The 19,586-nt window shown below is 44.9% G+C and overlaps 1 protein-coding gene across 1 annotated transcript in view; it reads left to right on the top strand.

Annotated features, from left to right (window-relative positions):
• Window positions 1-691: 691 nt before the first annotated feature.
• The window catches only part of ACSF3 (acyl-CoA synthetase family member 3), a 55,697-nt gene continuing 36,802 nt past the window's right edge, over window positions 692-19,586 (top strand). Inside the window, exons 1-5 of the mRNA XM_066582317.1 lie at window positions 692-716; window positions 4,215-4,901; window positions 8,331-8,486; window positions 18,103-18,257; window positions 19,296-19,441. Of these exons, the coding sequence (XP_066438414.1) occupies window positions 4,236-4,901; window positions 8,331-8,486; window positions 18,103-18,257; window positions 19,296-19,441 (1,123 nt within the window). The 5' untranslated portion in view covers window positions 692-716; window positions 4,215-4,235. The remainder of the gene's footprint in view (window positions 717-4,214; window positions 4,902-8,330; window positions 8,487-18,102; window positions 18,258-19,295; window positions 19,442-19,586) is intronic.

The raw sequence follows: 19,586 nt of genomic DNA, 5'->3' as shown, positions 1-19,586 counted from the left end.
GGCCGGTTTGACATTTGCGTCAGAACTTCCATCTGGAGGCTGCATCACTGATGCAGCTGAAAATACCAGTACGCAGCGCCTTTTTTCCACCCAAAAGCCAAGCAGCTGGGCGAAAATGGACGGATTCCATTATAGTCAATGGGGTCTGCCCGGCGCTGCTCTTTTCCGTCCACAGACGTAACCATTTAGCCGCGGGGATTCCCCTTTCCTGCTTGTCGAATGCAGGAGGAAAGCGGAATCCCCAGCGCCAATGTGAAACCACCCTTATATAGCCGTTGAATTAGCGGCATATACAAGGTGTTAAAAGAAATGCTAACTTCGCCTCCTATAGGATGGAGTGAGCCGCTACCTGCAGCAACCAATGAGATTCTAGTGTACATTTCCCCTCAGCAGGTTACAACATGAGAGCAGCCATCTGATTGGTCGCTTTGGCTGTTGCTAGGGGCAACCTTGCCTGCATGAGGCCTTGTATTGTTGTGGCGCCACATAACGTTATAAGACCATGTATATTAATAACTAAATAGATAAAAAGGTCCACTATTATGTGTATTATTACATAATAGACTGTAATGGCTGCACTTGTGACTGAAGTAACAACCAGACAAACATACAGCACGCCTGCAGTGCCTGCACTCATCCACAGGCGGAACCATAGATACGTAGTTGTATTTCCGGGGGAGCTGTGCAGCGACGGACCGGTCCCCCAGTGGTGCAAGGTGAGAGCGAGCTATAGTGTAAATGTATGGAGAAGGGAGACGTCACTGTGTTTACATAGATCCCCGTGTAGTACTAACGGTCTTGACACGTATCTATCGGCCATAGAGCTGTAGTGCTGCTCTGTGGAGACTCGTATATTCAGCAGGAGGGCTCAGGACTCCATTGCTGGTTATACCTGTGTAAGAAAGCCAGTTTTATCCTATATAAATGCCCTGTCGGGGACTTCTGCCAGGCGATGCGTTGGGGCTCATTCACACCGGCGATGTGTTGGGGCTCATTCACACCGGCGTATGCAATTTAGGTCCCTGAAAGATGCACCGTTTTAGACACATTTGTGTGTTTTTGGAGAATATATGTGTTTTTTGTCATTTTTTACGTCCTTATTGCATCCATATGTAATCCGTTTTTCATGCGCCCAGAAGAAGAAGGGGGACAAGAAAACTAGGTTTATGTACCCTCAGCGTTTAGCGAAATAAACGTGTTTTAGTCCCGTTCTGCGGCCGTGATGATAACGGGACAAAACAAAACCATTGATTTCAGCGGTTTCGTTTTCGCTATCATTGCGATCGTGATATTGCTGTTTCTTTTTAACGCGAATGTCAATAGGACTTTCTAATGATAAGACCGCATCGCACAAAAATCAAACGTTTGTGCTTTGCGATTTTTGTGCAATGCGTTTTTAACATTAGAAAGTTAAAAAAACACAGCGATATCGCAAGTGCGAAGGCACCCTAATTGTACGCGTGGGAAAGATAGGGCAAGACATATCTTCCCGCTATTTTTTTAAAACTCCCGCACTATGGCGCAGAGTTTGAATGGCCGGCACGGGAATTATAAACGTTGTTCATGTGTATCTACACTCCGTAGCGGTGAGCATAGCTGCGCACACGGCTGCATGAAAATTGTGTGCACGCAATAAACAGACCATACAACCCATTAATTTCAATGGGTTCGTTCACAGGAGCGTGATTGGCGTATGCAATTGCGTTGCGCAAAAAGTACAGCATGCTCCATTTTCTTGCGTATTTGCACAGGGAAAGAATGCATTTTGAACTCATTAAACTAATTGGCCATTTCAATGGCTGAGAGCATTGGGGTGTGTGTTTTTTTTTTTTTTTTTTACAAGCACAATTGGGTGCTAGGTTTTGTGCGCAAAAAGTACAGTAAAAAAGCATTGTTGTGCACACAAATTCGAAACCCCTGATGCGCTTACGTTCATGTGACACAGGACTTAGACTTCAATCGGCGATTTAAAGGATCTGTTACAAAAATTGTTAGGCCTAACTACGGTCCACGTAAAAAATGCGCTTTTAATACAACATTCGTAGGGGGTTGCTGCGCTGTCATGGTAATAATAAACCTGCCACTAAAGGGGTTCAGTCAGTAGAAAATACGGACTGCATATGGACAGAAAATCTGCCTGTGTGAATAGGCTCCCAGGATAGGGTGAAGGGCCCATTTACACGGGCGTCTTCGGTCCTTATTTTTTACTACGGGTAACAATAAAGACTTATTGGATTAGATTGGTGTATTCAGACATATGTGCTCTGAATGATTTAGTAGTCTAGAGATGGTGGTGGCCATCTTGGCTGCCTGGTGATGGGGCCCTGAACCAATTGAACCAAACAACAGTCCCCAAATCAACTACAACAGGGATCCCCAACTCCAGTCCTCAGGGACCACCAACAGGTCATGTTTTCAGGATATCCTATGGTAAGAATACCTGTGACAATGTCTGAGGCACCGACAATAATTACATCACCTGTGCAACACTGAGGAAATCCTGAAAACATGACCTGTTGGTGGTCCCTGAGGACTGGAGTTGGGGAACACTGAACTACAAGTAACATACATGCATCCTCCAGTCCTGGGGACAGTATTTTGTCCCGAAACTGGAGGGCCGCTTTAAGCTAATTGAGTGAACGACTGTCTAGCGAACGTTCATGTAAAATCTCTAACGTGTATGGGCAGCTTTAGACCGCTGTCCGTTCTCAGACTGGAGGGGCTTTTGTGCTCTTTTTTTTTTTTTTTTTTTTTATAAGCTGAACCAACCCCTTTGGTAAGAGCTCATGCACCCACCATTGCCACATGCATGGATCCTCAGCGGCAGTACACGCTGTCTCGGCAGGTCCTCTATAAGCTTCTGTATGCTCCTATAAAGGCAATTATTTTAGGAGAGAATGCATTTGGAATATGGCATCCAATGAAAAATGTCACAATTATCTTCTTGAAGATCCATGTAAAATCCACAAGACAAAAAATCCATGATGAAATAGACACAGACGTAGTATGTATAGAATAGAATTTAGCCAGGGTTCCCTGCCGATCAGCTTATTACTAGGCCAGTGTCTTCACGCATTGAGCTGATTTCTCCAGAGAGTAGACAGCTCCGTTCTTTCTGCAGTGGCTAAGCTTAGTATTACAAGCAGAGTCCCCATTCATTCGGAACTTGGTCTTCAATACCAAACCTGCTCACTGCAGTGAGAATAGAGCTGTTTGCTTCTTGCAGAAATCAATTCAATGCATGGGCACCCTGCACGGGCGAACAGCTGATCGTCAAGGATCCCTGGAGCCAGACCCCCCACTGATCTATAATTGATGGCCTATTCTGCACATAGGCTGTTAATAGTCTACAATTTGACAACCCCTTTAACAAAAAATGAAAAGAATATGGATGAGTCTCAAAATACCTGTGTGCGGATAGGTAACCAGAAGACTGTACTACCATAATAGTTGCTTTACAGGGAACCTGTCATCACCATCTCACCCCTATAACTAACTTCACTGGCTGGTAGGGGATGAAATATCTATTGTTTTTAATGCCCTCTGTTTTCCCTAATGAGCCCATGTAAATCCACAATTAGTTTCCAAAGTTATCACTTGCCATGTGCACAGATGAGCAGAGAAGAGTCATGCAGCCAAGAAGAGTCACGCTGATATATTAGCTGCTGAGCTAGCCGTGTCCCCTTTCTCTTGATAGACAGCTTGTCATATCCCCTATTTCACAGTAAATTCTGTCTATCTAGAGAAAGGGGACACGGTTAGCTCAGCAGCTAATAAATCAGTGCCACTCTTCTTGGCTGGATGATTCTTCTCTGCTCAAGTAGAGTCACTGTTTTATTAGCTGCTGAGCTAGCAGTGTCCCTTTTCTCTTCATAGACAGCTTGTCCTATCCCCCATTGCACAGTAAACCCTGTATATGTTCAGAAAGGGGACACGGTTAGCTCAGCAGCTAATAAATCAGCGTGGCTCTTCTTGGCTAGATGACTCTTCTCTTCTCACTTGCACATGGCAAGCTATAACTTTGAGACTTATTTGAGGAGGTACATGGGCTCACTAGGAAAAGAGAGGGCATTAGAAGTAATTGATGTTTCACCCCATACCAGCCAGTGATGTTAGTTTTAGGGGTCTAGATGTGATCTGCATCACTTTCATTGTTTATCTTGGTTGATAGGTGAAATGAACTGACAACATGTCTTCATGCTCTTCTCTTATAGCTGATTTCAGCCGCTGTTCCAATGAAGAAGTGGGGCACAATGGCCGGAGGATGTCGCCTCTTATTATCTACAGTAAGACTACACTGTGTCCGTACCCTTTCCTGCTCCCTTCACACTCCTGCACCCCGCCAGCTCCAGCCGTATGCTCCAGTGTTTTGTAAGGCTCCAGCCTACGGTAACAGAACAGCTTTAGTTGACCAACATGGACATCACAGTTACCAAGATTTATATCTCAGAAGCTTTGCACTGTCTAAAGAAATAACTCGCCTCTTGGGTGACCCTAAAAATGATGTTCCCCCGAAAAGAGTGTCCTTCCTTTGCCCTAATGACTCCTCCTATGTGGTGTGCCAGTGGGCCGCTTGGATGAGTGGTGCCATTGCAGTCCCACTTTTTAAGAATCACCCACCTCCTGAGCTGGAGTACATTTTGAAGGATTCCCAGAGCGCTCTGGTTGTTGCTGAGACAAAATACGCAGATGTAATTGCACCTTTGGCAGGGAAGTTGGGGATTGCAAACATTACTGTCCCAAACTTTCCGGAGCAAAGGTCTACAGAGGAAATGGTACATTTGGAAGCCCATGATTTCCACTTGGATTGGAAAGAAAGGGGAGCTATGATTATTTATACCAGTGGAACCACCGGAAGACCAAAAGGTGTCCTCAGCACCCACCAAAATCTAACTGCGATGGTAAGAACTCAATGTACACATGAAGTAAGTGGGCACCCTGGGCAGTAATGACAAGAAGGATGACTGTAACGGCAACATACGTTCTATGTCTGGATTCAGACACATCAGTGGAGTTGAAGAACAGCATCTCCATAAAAGTTAAAGGGGGTTTCCTAGATATAGATATATTCATACCAAAAGAGGACAAACAAGTTATACTAATCCAAGGGCAGATGTCATAGGGACACCAAGCAATAGTAAAGTGCTGGACCAAAAAGTTCTTTAACCACTTAATGACAAAGCCTGTTTGCTCCTTAATGGCCAACCAATTTTTCACTTTCTTTCATCATCACATTACTTTTTTTTTTAAATACTTTTTCAACTTTTTATTTTTGTCCCACTAGGGGACTTGATTATGGTCGTCTTTTATCATTCATCTAATACACTACTAGACTTCAGAAAGTTGCTCACCTCAGTTGTTTTGTGTTGTTCTTTTTGATCGTCATGCATTCTTTAATCATGGTTTAATAAAGATAATACATTTTATACCTGTGTGTTAACCCTTTAACGACTACCCATATGTCTTTTGACGGCTGCCATTAAGGGGCTTTAATCTGCAGCGCTGTCAAAAGACGTATGGGTGGTCGTTAAGGGGTTAACACAAAGGTATAAACTGTATCATCTTTATTAAACCATGATTAAAGAATGCATGCCGATTAAAAAGAACGCCACATGTGCAAAAATGTGCAAGTACTAAGGGATCAGTCCCAATAAAGTGCTAAGATTGATCCGTTAGTAATTGCACACTTCTGCCCACCTCAGATTCTTGCATCTGTAAGGGCTCCTGCACACTTGAGTTTTTCTTGCACATTTTTTTCACGCAATATCGCTGCGTTTTTTTTCACGCAATTGTCAGTGGGACTTTCTAATGTTAAAAACTAGAGATGAGCGAGCGTACTCGGAAAACCACTACTCGCTCGAGTAATTTGCTTTATCCGAGTATCGCTGTGCTCGTCCCTGAAGATTCGGGTGCCGCTGCGGCTGACAGGTGAGTCGCAGCGGGGAGCAGGGGAGAGCGGGCGGGAGAGAGGGAGAGAAAGATCTCCCCTCCGTTCCTCCCCGCTCTCCCCTGCAGCTCCCCGCTCCGTGTCGGCACCCGAATCTTCAGGGACGAGCACAGCGATACTCGGATAAAGCAAATTACTCGAACGAGTAGTGCTTTTCCGAGTACGCTCGCTCATCTCTATTAAAAACGCATCGCACAAAAATTCCAAAGCACCAACAAGTGATGCGTTTTTAACATTAGAAAGTCCCATTGAGAATTGTGTGGAAAGAAAAAACATGCAAGAAAAACACAAGTGTGCAAGAGCCCTAAGAGTGGCTTTACACACTGGCGTCAGCAACAGTTGTTCCGTGTGAACATGGCCACCAACGTGGGGACAAACGATAATTCGCTCACTAGTCATTCTGTTTCAGCTCACCTAAAAATAGTCGCTGGCTGATTATCATATGATGTGAACAGGTAATCCTTGTCTTTTACTGACTAGCCAATAGATTTTGCAGGGAGGTGTGCGTTTCAGTGACACCGAACACGAACAACAATCGCTCTGTGTAAAAGCACGCACTCAATAGTGTGGCGCAGAGTGTTAAGGCAGCAGAATGCAGTCCTAAGCTCTCACTCACGACCTGAAGGTTGCAGGTTCAATCAGGTAGCCGGCTCAAGGTTGACTCAGCCTTACAAGCTTCTGAGGTCGGTAAAATGAGTACCCGGCTTGGTGGGGGGTAATAAACAAATTACCTAAAAGCGCTTTGGAGTAAGTTGGCGCTATACAAATAACAAGTCCCTTCCACTTCATTGATATGCTAACAACTCGCTGTAGCGACTATTTCCAGCAGCTATCTGAACAATAGTTTTTAATCTGAATGCATTTTTTAATTCTGGTTTAATAAAGAAGATCCTTTTTACACCTTTGTGTGAGGCCCGGGTTCACACAACCGTATCATAATATGCAGTGTAAAGTTAGCAGCGTTTTTATGTGTATTGAAATACGTATCCATGCGTATGTACTGCTTCGTTTATGCGCAAAAAAATGAACGCAAGCAGAAGTTGCCTTACCCCATGGAAACGCCCTTCTAGCACTCACATGATGGCACAGGCGCCATTTTCTTGTGCTTTCCTGTGTTGGTGAAGTTGTTAGCGGCGCTCTTAGAACCTTATCTTCACTACAGGATGGCGCTCTATTGGCTTGGCTGTTTTTATTTCCACTTTTGCGCAGCTACGACCGATGCTTAAGAGCAAAAAGTTTACCCATATCAACAGTAGCCAATGTATGTATATTATGGCCTCCAATATCCACAGACAACAGCTTGGATGGGTCGGAGGTCCAAATAGGCTCCTGCACCGTCTGTCTACAACTTCCTGGTTTCTTTTTTTAACTTCCTTTACGCATTAAATATACGCAAGTTTGAGTGAACCAATGAAAAGCAATGTACTTTCGTTGACGCCATTTTGCAAGTATATTATGCTCATACATTGCACATGTAATACACACCGAAAATAGTTGTGTGAGCCCGGCCTTTGGCATAGAGAACTTTTTGGTCCAGCACTTTATTATCGGTTGGTAGACATAGATACTTAGGAATATTTCTTCTCCCAGGTGACATAATCAGCTTATTACATTGTCCGTCAGTTCTGGCCTATACACCTGTGAGCAGGGCGGAGCCAAAGCGCTATATGGTCATATGAGAACATAATGACATCACACCTACCACACGTCGAGGGGGCGGTATATTATTTGCACTCCATCTTCTCTGTTACGCTGGTTCTAGTCCCGTTCAGGCTGCAGTATGCACCTTCTGTGCGATTGTCCCGAATCTAGAGGGTCAGTTTAACGAATGTCACTCGGTGGCATTCATCTCCCATAGGCTGTCTCTGGTTTATTCTATGCAGTCAAAAAACGGAACTTCCTGAGCAGAGAGGCACAATGGCCTTGATCAGCTGAATGGGGGTGAATGTTTCTGGTTACCATATGCGCCAGGATTTTCTTGGTACATACGGTAAACATACACTATGAGGATTAAAAGTGAAAATAGCCTAAAAATGCTTTCAGACTGGGCAATGACACGAGCCAACGATGTCACCGTTCGCTCTTGTGCAGCCCATTTAGACAGGCAGATTCATCGTTGACTCCTTCAACGAGAATCGTTCAGTGTTTCACGGTCGGAACTGAATAGTGCCACCCAGGCCCCATTGACTATACTGGGGTCCGCCCGCTTTCCGATTGGCTTTTAGACGGAAGAATTATCGTTATAATACAATGCTTTTTCTTCCAGTATTTTTAGCCGGATCTGCGATGGAAGGTTCTGGCGTAGATGTGAGACCACCCTTGTAGCACTGCAGTTGTGGTCTCCCTTTAAACCCTAACTCATGTGCTGTTTTCTTCCATGCAGGTAACCGCTCTGGTCAGCGAATGGTTGTGGACTAAATCTGATTGTATTTTGCACGTTCTTCCGCTTCACCATCTTCATGGCGTGGTCAACAAATTGCTGTGCCCTCTCTGGGTGGGGGCTACTTGTGTCATGCTCCCTGAATTCTCCCCAAAGACGGTAAGGAGGCCGGAGGCTGGAGGTGGCCCCGAGATGTCAGAGTAAACATTTTAATGAATTACTAAGTTTAAACAGACTTTTAATATAAAGTGTGTCATCTACATCTGTAGTGGGGGTGGATACACTGTAACCAGTTATATCAGGCTGACAGTAGTGTTTGTAGCTATATATCTTGCCATAGTAAGCTGGGCTCCAGATTTTTAAAAAATTACCTAGCCAAAGGCTACTAAGCTGGAGGATTTAGGAGCCAAATAACATTTTTAGTTGCAAATTTGAAAGAAGGAATAAAAGAAGCCATAAAATAGTGCATACGGTACACACTTTACATATACAGAATATCTAGCTCTTACTAGAATAAGATCTGGGGTGTGTTCACACGTAGATGATTTGCTACGGATTTTCCGAAGTTGGAAAAAATCTGCAGCAAATCCTCACCCAAATCTGCCCCATTCGATGCAGATTTTGGTGTGGACCTGCGGCAGATTTTACCCCTTCAAATTTCAATCGGATTGAAGGGGTGAATTGTACAGTGACTCAGCAACAAAATCCACACCAAATGGTGCAGGTGTTGACATGGATTGTGGTGCAGATTTGCTGTGGATTTTTTTCAGCTGCGGAAAATCTGCACAAATCAGCTACCCTGTTTCTCCATAAGTAAGACAGAGTCTTATAATAACTTTTGCTCCAAAAGATTTTACTTTTTTACATGTATAGCTACCTGGACACTAATTAAATTGGCTTTTTTAAATTAACTGTAACTAGGGCTTATTTTTGGAGTAGGGCTTAATATTAAGCAATCTCAAAAATTCTAAAAAATCATGCTAGGTCTTATTTTTTGCGGAACAGGGATACATGTGAATGCACCCTGCCTGCACTCCCTCCTCTCAATATCCTCCCATCCTCCAATATTAATAGTGTCTCCACTAAAAAATTGCCATCACCATACACCCTCTTTGTAATAGTGGCTGCAGTTGGATAATAGTCAAATAGTGCCTCAGTGGTCCCCCATTAATTTAGTAGTGCGTTGTCTACCTCTCCGGACGCGCACCAACTTTTTAACAAGCAGCTCTTTCTCAGTACTTCTCCGACTGTCAGAGGTTTTGGATGCCGGGTGCTGCATACAGAGGAGATCCTGCCTCTTCCCCCGTCTCCTGCACCTACTATACACTAGAACAGGAGATGGGAAGGAGTCAGGATCTCTTCTGCATGCAGCGCCGGCGTCCGGAACCTCTGACCGGCTCAGTACTACTATCAGCCATTCTCCTGTGCTGCCACCGCACTGCTTGCCTGACTGATGTTTCTGGTGAGCAGCAGCGGGGTGTGGGCCTAGCAGGGCCACCTCTATAGCCGGGGGAAATGCATTTTATCTTAAGTTACAGCAGCAAAAAAGCCACAGCGGGGCTAGTTGCAATTGGCGACAAGTCTACGAAGTCTTGTCACCTGCTGCAAATTAGAGGTCGTCATCTGGAGCCCTGAGATGTGACCAAGCATTGGAGTTTTATTTAAAGACTATCTATAAGTGTTGCAGTACATTCACAGGAGATGTATTCTCCACCGTGGAAAACTTGCGCCGAATCCACAGCCGCATGCCTTGGATATGCAGTTTTTGCTACGGATTCACAGTTGATTAAGGCTGCCCGGCAAAAACGCCTCCCATCACTTCAGTAAAGTGGCGATCCACCGGCGCAGCCTTCGGTCGCGTCGGAGGGTTGGCAAGTGTTCCCATTACTTTCAATGTTTGCGTGTGATGTGTTTTACTGTCCCATTGAAAACAATGGCTGATGCGTTCCGAGAAACGCGTAAACATAGGACATGCCGCAGTGCGGGAAAACATCGCTTGTGTATATGACTCATTCTAAAGAATCGGGCTCATATTTGTGTGAGATTTGTGCTTCTTGCAATGCTTAAATCTTGCATGAGTTTCTCGGTCGTGTGAAATTTGCTGTAATAATCCGCAGCGTTAACTTGCATGCTAGAGACTAAAATCTGCGCTGCAGGTCAGTTTTATGCTAGATCTCATCCACTTTGCTCCCAGTGAAATACGCTACTTTTTTACACATGTAACTGCAACAAAAAATAAGCAGTGCTACATATAAACCTACCCTGAAAGGGGTTGTCCCGCGAAAGCAAGTGGGGGTATACACTTCTGTATGGCCATATTAATGCACTTTGTAATATACATCGTGCATTAATTATGAGCCATACAGAAGTTATTCACTTACCTGTTCCGTTGCTAGCGTCCCCGTCGCCATGGTGCCGTCTAATTTCAGCGTCTAATCGCCCGATTAGACTCGCTTGCGCAGTCCAGTCTTCTCCCTGCTGAATGGGGCCGCTCGTGCCGGAGAGCTGGTCCTCGTAGCTCCGCCCCGTCACGTGTGCCGATTCCAGCCAATCAGGAGGCTGGAATCGGCAATGGACCGCACAGAGCCGACGGTGCACCATGGGAGAAGACCCGTGGTGCATCGTGGGTGAAGATCCCGGCGGCCATCTTCGTAAGGTAAGGAAGAAGTCGCCGCAGCGCGGGGATTCGGGTAAGTAATAAACCTTTTTTTTTTTTTTTTTAACCCATGCATTGGGTTTGTCTCGCGCCGAACGGGGGGGCCTATTGAATAAAAAAAAAAACGTTTCTGCGCGGGACAACCCCTTTAAGGCGGCTTCCGACAAGCGTATGCGCAAATATGTCCACCTTAGCGTAACGTATTTACACAATGAACAAGGTTGATTTACGCGCGTATCGGTAAAAAGTAATATACATTTTCCGCCCACAGGGCATGTGCAACCCACCCCCACCATGTTTCAAAAGACTTTTTAGCCTAATGAGAATCAGATGTGTTCTTGTTTTCCCCGGAATTGCTCAGTGTGTTGCACATTTGCGCACCGCCCATAGACTCCTATGGGGCCGCTGTTGCACAAATGCCCACGCGAAAGAAATGCATGCGTAAAATACGGAAATGAGGATGAACCAGTGAGTTCTATCCTCTGTGTATTGGCAAATTTTGCGCACGCAAATATGTTTATCTGAAGGATCCTTTCTGGTCTGTTTTTAATGATGCTAAGTAGTATTTGACATGGATTTACTACAACTCTCTGCTACGTTATTACTTCTCCCTCACACATGCACTTTTTACCATGATTACTGTGGTATTTTGAACGCCACATTATCGCAGTATAACGCTCCAATTTTTTTAAATAGGGCCTAGTGGTGGATCTCCATCGATCAACTTCTGCTGACCTATCCAGAGGATTGGTCATCAGTTGTAAAAGTCTGAAATACCCCTTTAATGGCCACACAGTTGATTAGCATGGTGGCTCAGTGGTTAGCACTGTTGCCTTGCAGTGCTGGGGTCTTAGGTTCAAATCTGACTAAGGGCAACATCTGCATGGAGTTTGTATGTTTGAGTGGTTTCCTCTGGGTACTCCAGTTTCCTCCCAAAAACACAGGTGAATATAAAAATTGCCAACCCCATTGGAGACAGAAGCCATATCAAAGTGATTAAAGGGCTTGTACCAGAATTACAAGTTATCCCCTATCTACTGGATCCTGAGAAGGGGTTCCCGTACCGCTGTCTTCCTACCGTAACTGCAGTAAGGGCTCTTTCACACGGACGTCAATGTTTTTACATTTGCCGCCGGTGACGTAAAAATATGTGAATGGGCACACAAAGCTTATGTTTGTGTGCCCGTTCAGGGGGCCTGAGACCGGCGCTTATCTGCCGAGCCCACAGTGCTGTCGGGCGGTGGAAGACAGTTTAGCTCTGCTAAGCTGTCCCCCCCCCCCCCCCCCTTCCCTTCCCTCGTCGGCTCCCGGCAGGGGAAGAAGGTGGGATGTGGTGGGAGCTAGTGTGCTAAGCTCCTGCCTCCTATCCGCCGCTTGTCCACAGCAATGGGAGGGGACAGGAGTTTACCAACTAGCTCTGCCCGCTTCCTCCCATGGAACGCTTTTTCGCCACAGGAATTCGCCCGTTTGATCTGATGCATTGGAATCCAATGCATCAAATAGTAGAATATAGCGTCCGGCCGTGAAAAGAGCGGCCGATATATGCTCGCGTGAATAAAGCCTAAGGAGAAAACTGAATGCAGCGATGGTTGCGCAAGTACGCCGCCACTCCATTAATTTTCAACGGGACTGCTGAGCGTATTCTGTAAATCATGGGGGGAAAAAATGTGGCACAAATTGCAAGTGCAGCCGATAGTACAGCGAGCCGTACAACATCCAGCACTCCTTGTAACGGACAGCAGTTTGGCTTCTTGCGACAATTAAATGCTTCCGCCTGCCCTTGATCTGCGAGATGACCATTATGGACGGACTTGGCCGTGGAGTCTAAACACTCGGCATAGATTTTTCCAGCCGCTTCGTCCAGCTGCGCTGAATTAAGAGGTCGCTCGGCGGTTTTGATGTCTCTCTCAGCTGCATTAAAACACGTTTTAGAGAGAATTGTTGTGGAGCAGCGGTGAGAACAAGAGGAGGAGGAGGAGGTGATGGAGGTTCGGGAGGGGAGCGGAAACCATAACAAACAGCTTGGGGGAATATAAAGCCTGGAGTTGTCTACAAGAACACTGAAGGCGTCCGTGTGCCGAGGCGGAAGGGATTCACCTTTAATCAGTCCCCGTGAGGACTTGTGCTCGTGGCGCAGGGCGAGGACGGGTTGGACTGTCAGCCCCTGTTAGCAATCACATACATTACTGGGATGGGAGCAGTAAGGAGTGTGTAAATGGACGTAACATAGTCAGCCGTAGCTATACACCATCTATATACACTATAGTTACACCCAGCGGAGTCTTGTCATTGCTGCAGGTTGGCTTCAGCTTCTCTTGCCTTCATCCCAGGAGATGTGCGGTCCTCCTCGTCCGCCTTAGCAATATAGTAGCTAATGCTTATGGCAGAATAGCCATTTTTGAAGACAATGTAAATTCCCGGAACGGTATGTCCACAGAGCAAAAACCTGTAAACTCCTATTCTTCAACGTTTAAAGGGTTTGTCCGGCTCTCCAGCATCCAATCATATGTTAGGGAATTGGTATTTATGCATTATCCTAGTAGAGTATGGATGAGGATACATTGTATCAGTAGTAAATAAGAATACTCTGTAGATGTCCCTTCTTTGTAAAACCACTTAGATGCACTTCTACAATGGGACAGTATGTAATCAACAGGTAGAAGTTGCTTCTCTGTAGGGCCTATTCACACGGGCGCATTTTCTCTCCGCATTTTTTCCGGACGGCATATGGACTCATTGAATTAAATTTGTGTATTTTTTTGTTTACTTTTGTACGCGAACTGATGTTATTCGTAAAACAAAAATTAGCATGTCCTATTAGGGCCCTTGTTCATAAACCAAAATCGCCCATTAAGGTCTATGGCTGTGTTTAAAAAAAAAACAAAAAAAAAAACAGCGAAGAATGTTCACTAAGATTTTTTTTCGCGCAGCCTGTTTTCTGTGGGTTGTGCCTAAACCGATATGATTTGGGCTTTTTATTTTGCATGTGTTCAAAAGGGATTTTAAGTTCAAATTAATCACATCAGGTCTGTGCCCTTTCATGTGATCGTGTGTATATGTATTTATATAAATGCATCTTCAGATCTGTTCCATTACGCCTGAAGAAGGATACTGAGAGGTCTGAAAGCTTGCAATAACATCATGTATTTTTGTTAGCGATTCAAAGGTAATGGCTATCTACAAGATACTTTGTTTCTCTTACTGAGAACAATCACATTTTGCTCTACAGGTATCACGGTATCAAACCTTTTTTGTTTTTTCAAATTTGATGACACACGGATGCAACATGGGCATAAAAAACCTGCACATATGCAGCAAAAGCGCACATACACGCAGTGAAAACAATGCATTTTTCACTGACCAAAATTGGATTGGCCATTGTGAATGAGCCCTTAGCGTCCCTTTAAACTGGTAGGAGCTTAAAGGGGTTATACAGGGTTAGAAAAACATTGCTGCTTTTTTTGTCCGTTGGTTTTGTCTGGTATTGTAGCTCTGCTCCCATTCACGTCAATGGACTTGAGCTGTAATACCACACACATAGTGCAGAACAGTCAACATGACATCCAAGATCCACGAAAGCTTGACTGGCGTGATCAACAAGCGGGTATATAAACAGTAGGTGTTGGTGGTTCACTTGGCAAACAAACTTGGAACACTGCCCTACTTCGTTCACCATAACGGCTTCATTGGCGGCATGCTTCTGTCCTCCATACATAATGTTGTGATTTGCACAGTCCTTGCCCATTAGATATTGATGTTTGTACATTATCGTTGACTGCTCTGCTATTGGAGGGCAAGTAGTAAATTATTTGAGCTACTGCTGCTTGAAACATTATTGAAGGGCAGCACGGTGGCTCAGTGGTTAGCAGCACAGAGGTCCTGTGTTAGAAACTGACCAACCACAATATCTGCATGGAGTTTCCTTTTGAGTACTCCGGTTTCTTCCCAGACAATCCAAAAAAGTATACTGACGCTAGTTTGACACAGCATTTTATGGCCATTTTGCGGCACATTTATCCAGCATTTAAAGGAGATGTCCCGAGGCAGCAAGTGGGTCTATACACTTCTGTATGGCCATAATAATGCACTTTGTAATGTACATTGTGCATTAATTATGAGCCATACAGAAGTTATAAAAAGTTTTATACTTACCTGCTCCGTTGCTGGCGTCCTCGTCTCCATGGTGCCGACTAATTTTCGCCCTCCGATGGCCAAATTAGCTGCGCTTGCGCAGTCCGGGTCTTCTCCTCTTCTCTATGGGGCTCCGTGTAGCTCCGTGTAGCTCCGCCCCGTCACGTGCCGATTCCAGCCAATCAGGAGGCTGGAATCGGCAGTGGACCGCACAGAAGAGCTGCGGTCCACGGAGGCAGAGGATCCCGGCGGCCATCTTCAGCAGGTGAGTATGAAGACGCCGGACCGCCGGGATTCAGGTAAGCGCTGTGCGGGTGGTTTTTTTAACCCCTGCATCGGGGTTGTCTCGCGCCGAACGGGGGGGGGGGTTTAAAAAAAAAAAAAACCCGTTTCGGCGCGGGACATCTCCTTTAACTCTTGATGGCCTCTCCTTTAAGAGCCACTTCGGTAATTTTTTAAAATGTCTTTCTTAATTAAAGAGCCCCCCCCCCCACACACACACACACACACACTTCCCTGTATTCATAAGTGGGCTCGTATTACCTTGGTTAGTTATTCCTGTCCGAATCTTCCAGCTTGATGGTCATGTGATCTCAGTTCTGACCAGCCTCAGATCTGCTTGGAGATATGTATTCATTTGCTAGTCAATTTCTCAGTCTGTGTGATACGGTTGCATAGATCTTCCACTGCTACTGCCTGCAGGTGACAAAGTCATGTTACTGATGATGGTCACACTGCTTTCTGTCACACAGCTATAATAGAGGAGATCACAGCTCATCCTTCTCACTGTATACTTATGGTCTGCAGCTTATTTAAGTAATTATTGAAGGTAATGATAATGAAACTGTCCACCTCTGCCGGCAAAAATGGTATAGCCTTAACTAAGGCTGAGCTGATGCATCATGGGATTGGGTGAATGTTTAAATTAAAAAGTCTCACCACACAGATAGCGTCTGATAAGCATCAAACAGGCATGGAAGTGGCTGGAATACACTGAGGAGACCTACAGAGTATGAAAGGTAATCAGGTTAGAGGGGCATGCATGGAAAAATGTGTTTTTTGCCGGAGTGGCCCTTTAAGAAAAACCTTCAGTAGTATATCAGTGGGGTTTTTGCTCTCATTCTTGGGGCTGATGTGTGCCGAATAATACAGCTCCTTTCTTTCTCCATTAAGTGAGCCCCTTTAAAGCCTATAGTGTAATACTACATACAAACTGTTTTTGTGGTGTTTTTGGAATTTTTTTTTGCGAAACGCAGCATATTAAAGAGACCAGTTGCAGAGGTTTTACGTAGTCTTTCACATATTGCATGATTTCTGGTGCATTGTGGGCTTCTTCTGTGAACCGCTGTTAACCTTGGCAAGGACACATGAGGTTTTAAGAAGATAAAAGTGCAGCAGCTGGAAGAAGTCGGAGCCAATGTGCCTTGCAAATTCTGCGCATTTAACTCCAAAGGATGTGTGAGAGGGTAACTCGTTATCTTTCATAATTGATGTGTGATTGTTTAATGTTGTCCAGTATTTGAACTGGATAACGGGAGGTGGAGGTGCCAGCTCCCCATTTTGATTTGCGCATGTACAGTAATTGTACCCACCTTCTGAACACCAACATCAGGAAGAAGACTGGGTAATTTTAGTTGTAATACTATAGATACAATATTGTCTATAATGCAAAACAGCCCCCCAACTACCATCACTTGGAGGGCCACTCCAGCGAAAACACGTTTTTCTCTCCCCCCCCCTTAACTGATTGCCTGTCACACTCTGGAGGTCTCCTCTGTATATTGCAATCACTTCCATGCAGTGCAGCCCCCTGTCTGATGCTTACCAAGCACCATACTGATGCTGAGATTTCTCCCTGATCACTTTCTCTATGCTATGTTAACACTCCCATGATGCATCAGCATCATATCACATGACTAATTAGAGCCAGTACCATCTCTGCTTGCTGGGAGGACAGTGTCATTACCTTCTGTATTTACCTAATTAAACTACAGACCATAAGTATACACATAGGAGGATAAGCTGTGAGCTCCACCATTATAACTGTGTAACAGGAGCCTCTAATGTTCGGCAGTAACTGTGATAGGAATTTCTGTTCCCCTCCCTATGAAGATCTTGTGAGGTTGTCTCGATGTAATATCATACTGGAATTATGCCTACTGAAGAATTGACTTCCAGAGAGAACATAAAGCCAAGGAATTCTCAGATGGTCAGAATGAGATCACATGACTCACTTAGAGAGATGGACTCCAGGAAGTTTCAGATAGAAAGGAATAACTAGTAGAGATGAGCGAGTATACTCGCTAAAGGCAATTGCTCGAGCGAGCATTGCCTTTAGCGAGTACCTGCCCGCTCGAGACGAAAGGTTCGGGTGCCGGCGCGGGGGAGCAGTGAGTAGCGGCAGTCAGCAGGAGGGAGCGGGGGGGAGAGAGGGAGAGAGAGATCTCCCCTTCGTTCCGCCCCGCTCTCTCCCCTGCATCTCCCTGCCCGCCGCCGGCACCCGAACCTTTTGTCTCGAGCGGGCAGGTACTCGCTAAAGGCAATGCTCACTCGAGCAATTGCCTTTAGCGAGTATACTCACTCATCTATAATAACTAACCATGGTAATACTAGTCAACTGGGAGCTAATTGCATAGTAAATTACGCTAAAAATTCACCGCAGTGGTCCATTTAAAAAAAAAAATGTTTTTTTTTTTTCCTCAAAGAACATTTTACTAGATTTGCTTGTTAGGAAACCTCATTGTGGTACCATGTAAAATCTGCAAGCAAAATGTACACTCGGGTCTTTAGCACCCTAATTTAGCTAAATGTTGGCATTTTGGGGGAGAATTAGGAGCATTTCATCAATCCCATAATTTTAAATTCTTCACGATTATCTTGAATCCTTCTGGAGTATAATATCCAGACTGGAGTTTCATTACATAAATATCCAATTATGGGAAATAATGACTTAGAAGCTGTTGTTCTTCCTTGTCGTCTTTTCTGTAGGTATGGGAGCACTTGTTAAGCATGGATTCACCTTCTATCAACATCTTCATGGCCGTACCTACCATCTACAGTAAACTGATTGATTACTATGACAGTCACCTTACTACCCCCCATGATAAGCTCTCTGTGAAGACCGTGTGCCAGCAGAAAATCAGGTATTGTTGCAATGCTACAAGCTACAGTAGATGGGATGAGAGGTTTGTTGCAAAAATTAAAGGGGTTGTAAACTATTGATGGCCTATCCTCAGGTTAGGTCCTAAATAGTACATCGGCAGGGGCCCGCTGCTCAGGATCTCAGCTCATCCGCTGTTTGCTGAGTCCATATGCTCATGGACTAAGACTATTTTTACAGGAAGCAGAAAGCTCTGTTCCCACTTTGGTGGCCAGGTTTGGTATTGCAGGCAAAGTACCAACTGAAATGAATGTTAACTGTGCCTGCAATACCAGGCTTGTCCACTGAAGAGAGAATGGAGCTGTATGCTTCCTGCAGAATTCAGCACAGTGCATGAGCACACCAGCCCATTGAATCTGATTGGTAGGGGTCCCAGACAACAAACCTCTGTGGATCTACTACTAATGGCCTGTTCTACAGATAGGCCATCAATAGTTTACCACTGGACAACCCCTTTAAAGGTGGTATTCCAACTATAGACATTTATGGTGTATTGGTGGAAAATCCCATTCAACAACCCAAACACGATGTCGGAGAAAGGGGGACAGCGAAGCAGAGAGTAGGGCTGAACCTTGTTCTTTTACTGAGCATCTAAGAGGTGGAATACCTACCTATCAGACATACTATCCATCCTTTCAATCCATGCCACGTCTCATTTTTGGCTATCCAAGATAGCCTTTGCAGTTTTCAGACTACCTAATCCCCACAGTGCATTGGTAGTGTTAAGACTACTACATCTGCTCTCTGATTGGCCAGAACTGCTCTCGTGATCAGCACTGACTAAGTAGAACATTGCTGTAGCCAACTTGGACAGCCAAAAGGACCCTGGAACTTGGGTCGCTTTAACTTTTACAATTTGGCAAAAACAGTAAGCAAAAATTCACTTTTACGGTGTATTCCTTATTTGACATGTTTTTTGCAGTGTCAAGCTATACTAAATTAATTTGACTTGCATTAACCTTCTCCTGTGGCTGGCTGTTACTTTTGTCATATGGTGTCAGGATGCCTTTCTATCTTCCAGATTAATGGTGTCTGGGTCGTCGGCTCTTCCTGTGCCGATTTTGGAGCGTTGGAGAGAAATCACTGGGCACACTCTTCTAGAGAGATATGGAATGACAGAAATAGGCATGGCACTGACAAACCCACTTAATGGACCACGTGTACCAGGTAGTCCACTAATGTCATGTGTTCTCATATTGAAGGCTGCGAGATTAGATATAAACTATTGATGACTTGGGCAGTAACAAACACATCCTTCAGCACCCATGCACACCCAACGCATCCTTCAGCACCCATGCACACCCAACGCATC

Source organism: Eleutherodactylus coqui, chromosome 11, assembly GCF_035609145.1.
Source record: "Eleutherodactylus coqui strain aEleCoq1 chromosome 11, aEleCoq1.hap1, whole genome shotgun sequence".
NCBI classification, from domain to species: Eukaryota; Metazoa; Chordata; class Amphibia; order Anura; family Eleutherodactylidae; genus Eleutherodactylus; species Eleutherodactylus coqui.
Note: the sequence above shows the minus strand (reverse complement) of the source record. Positions and strands in the feature narration are given on the sequence as shown.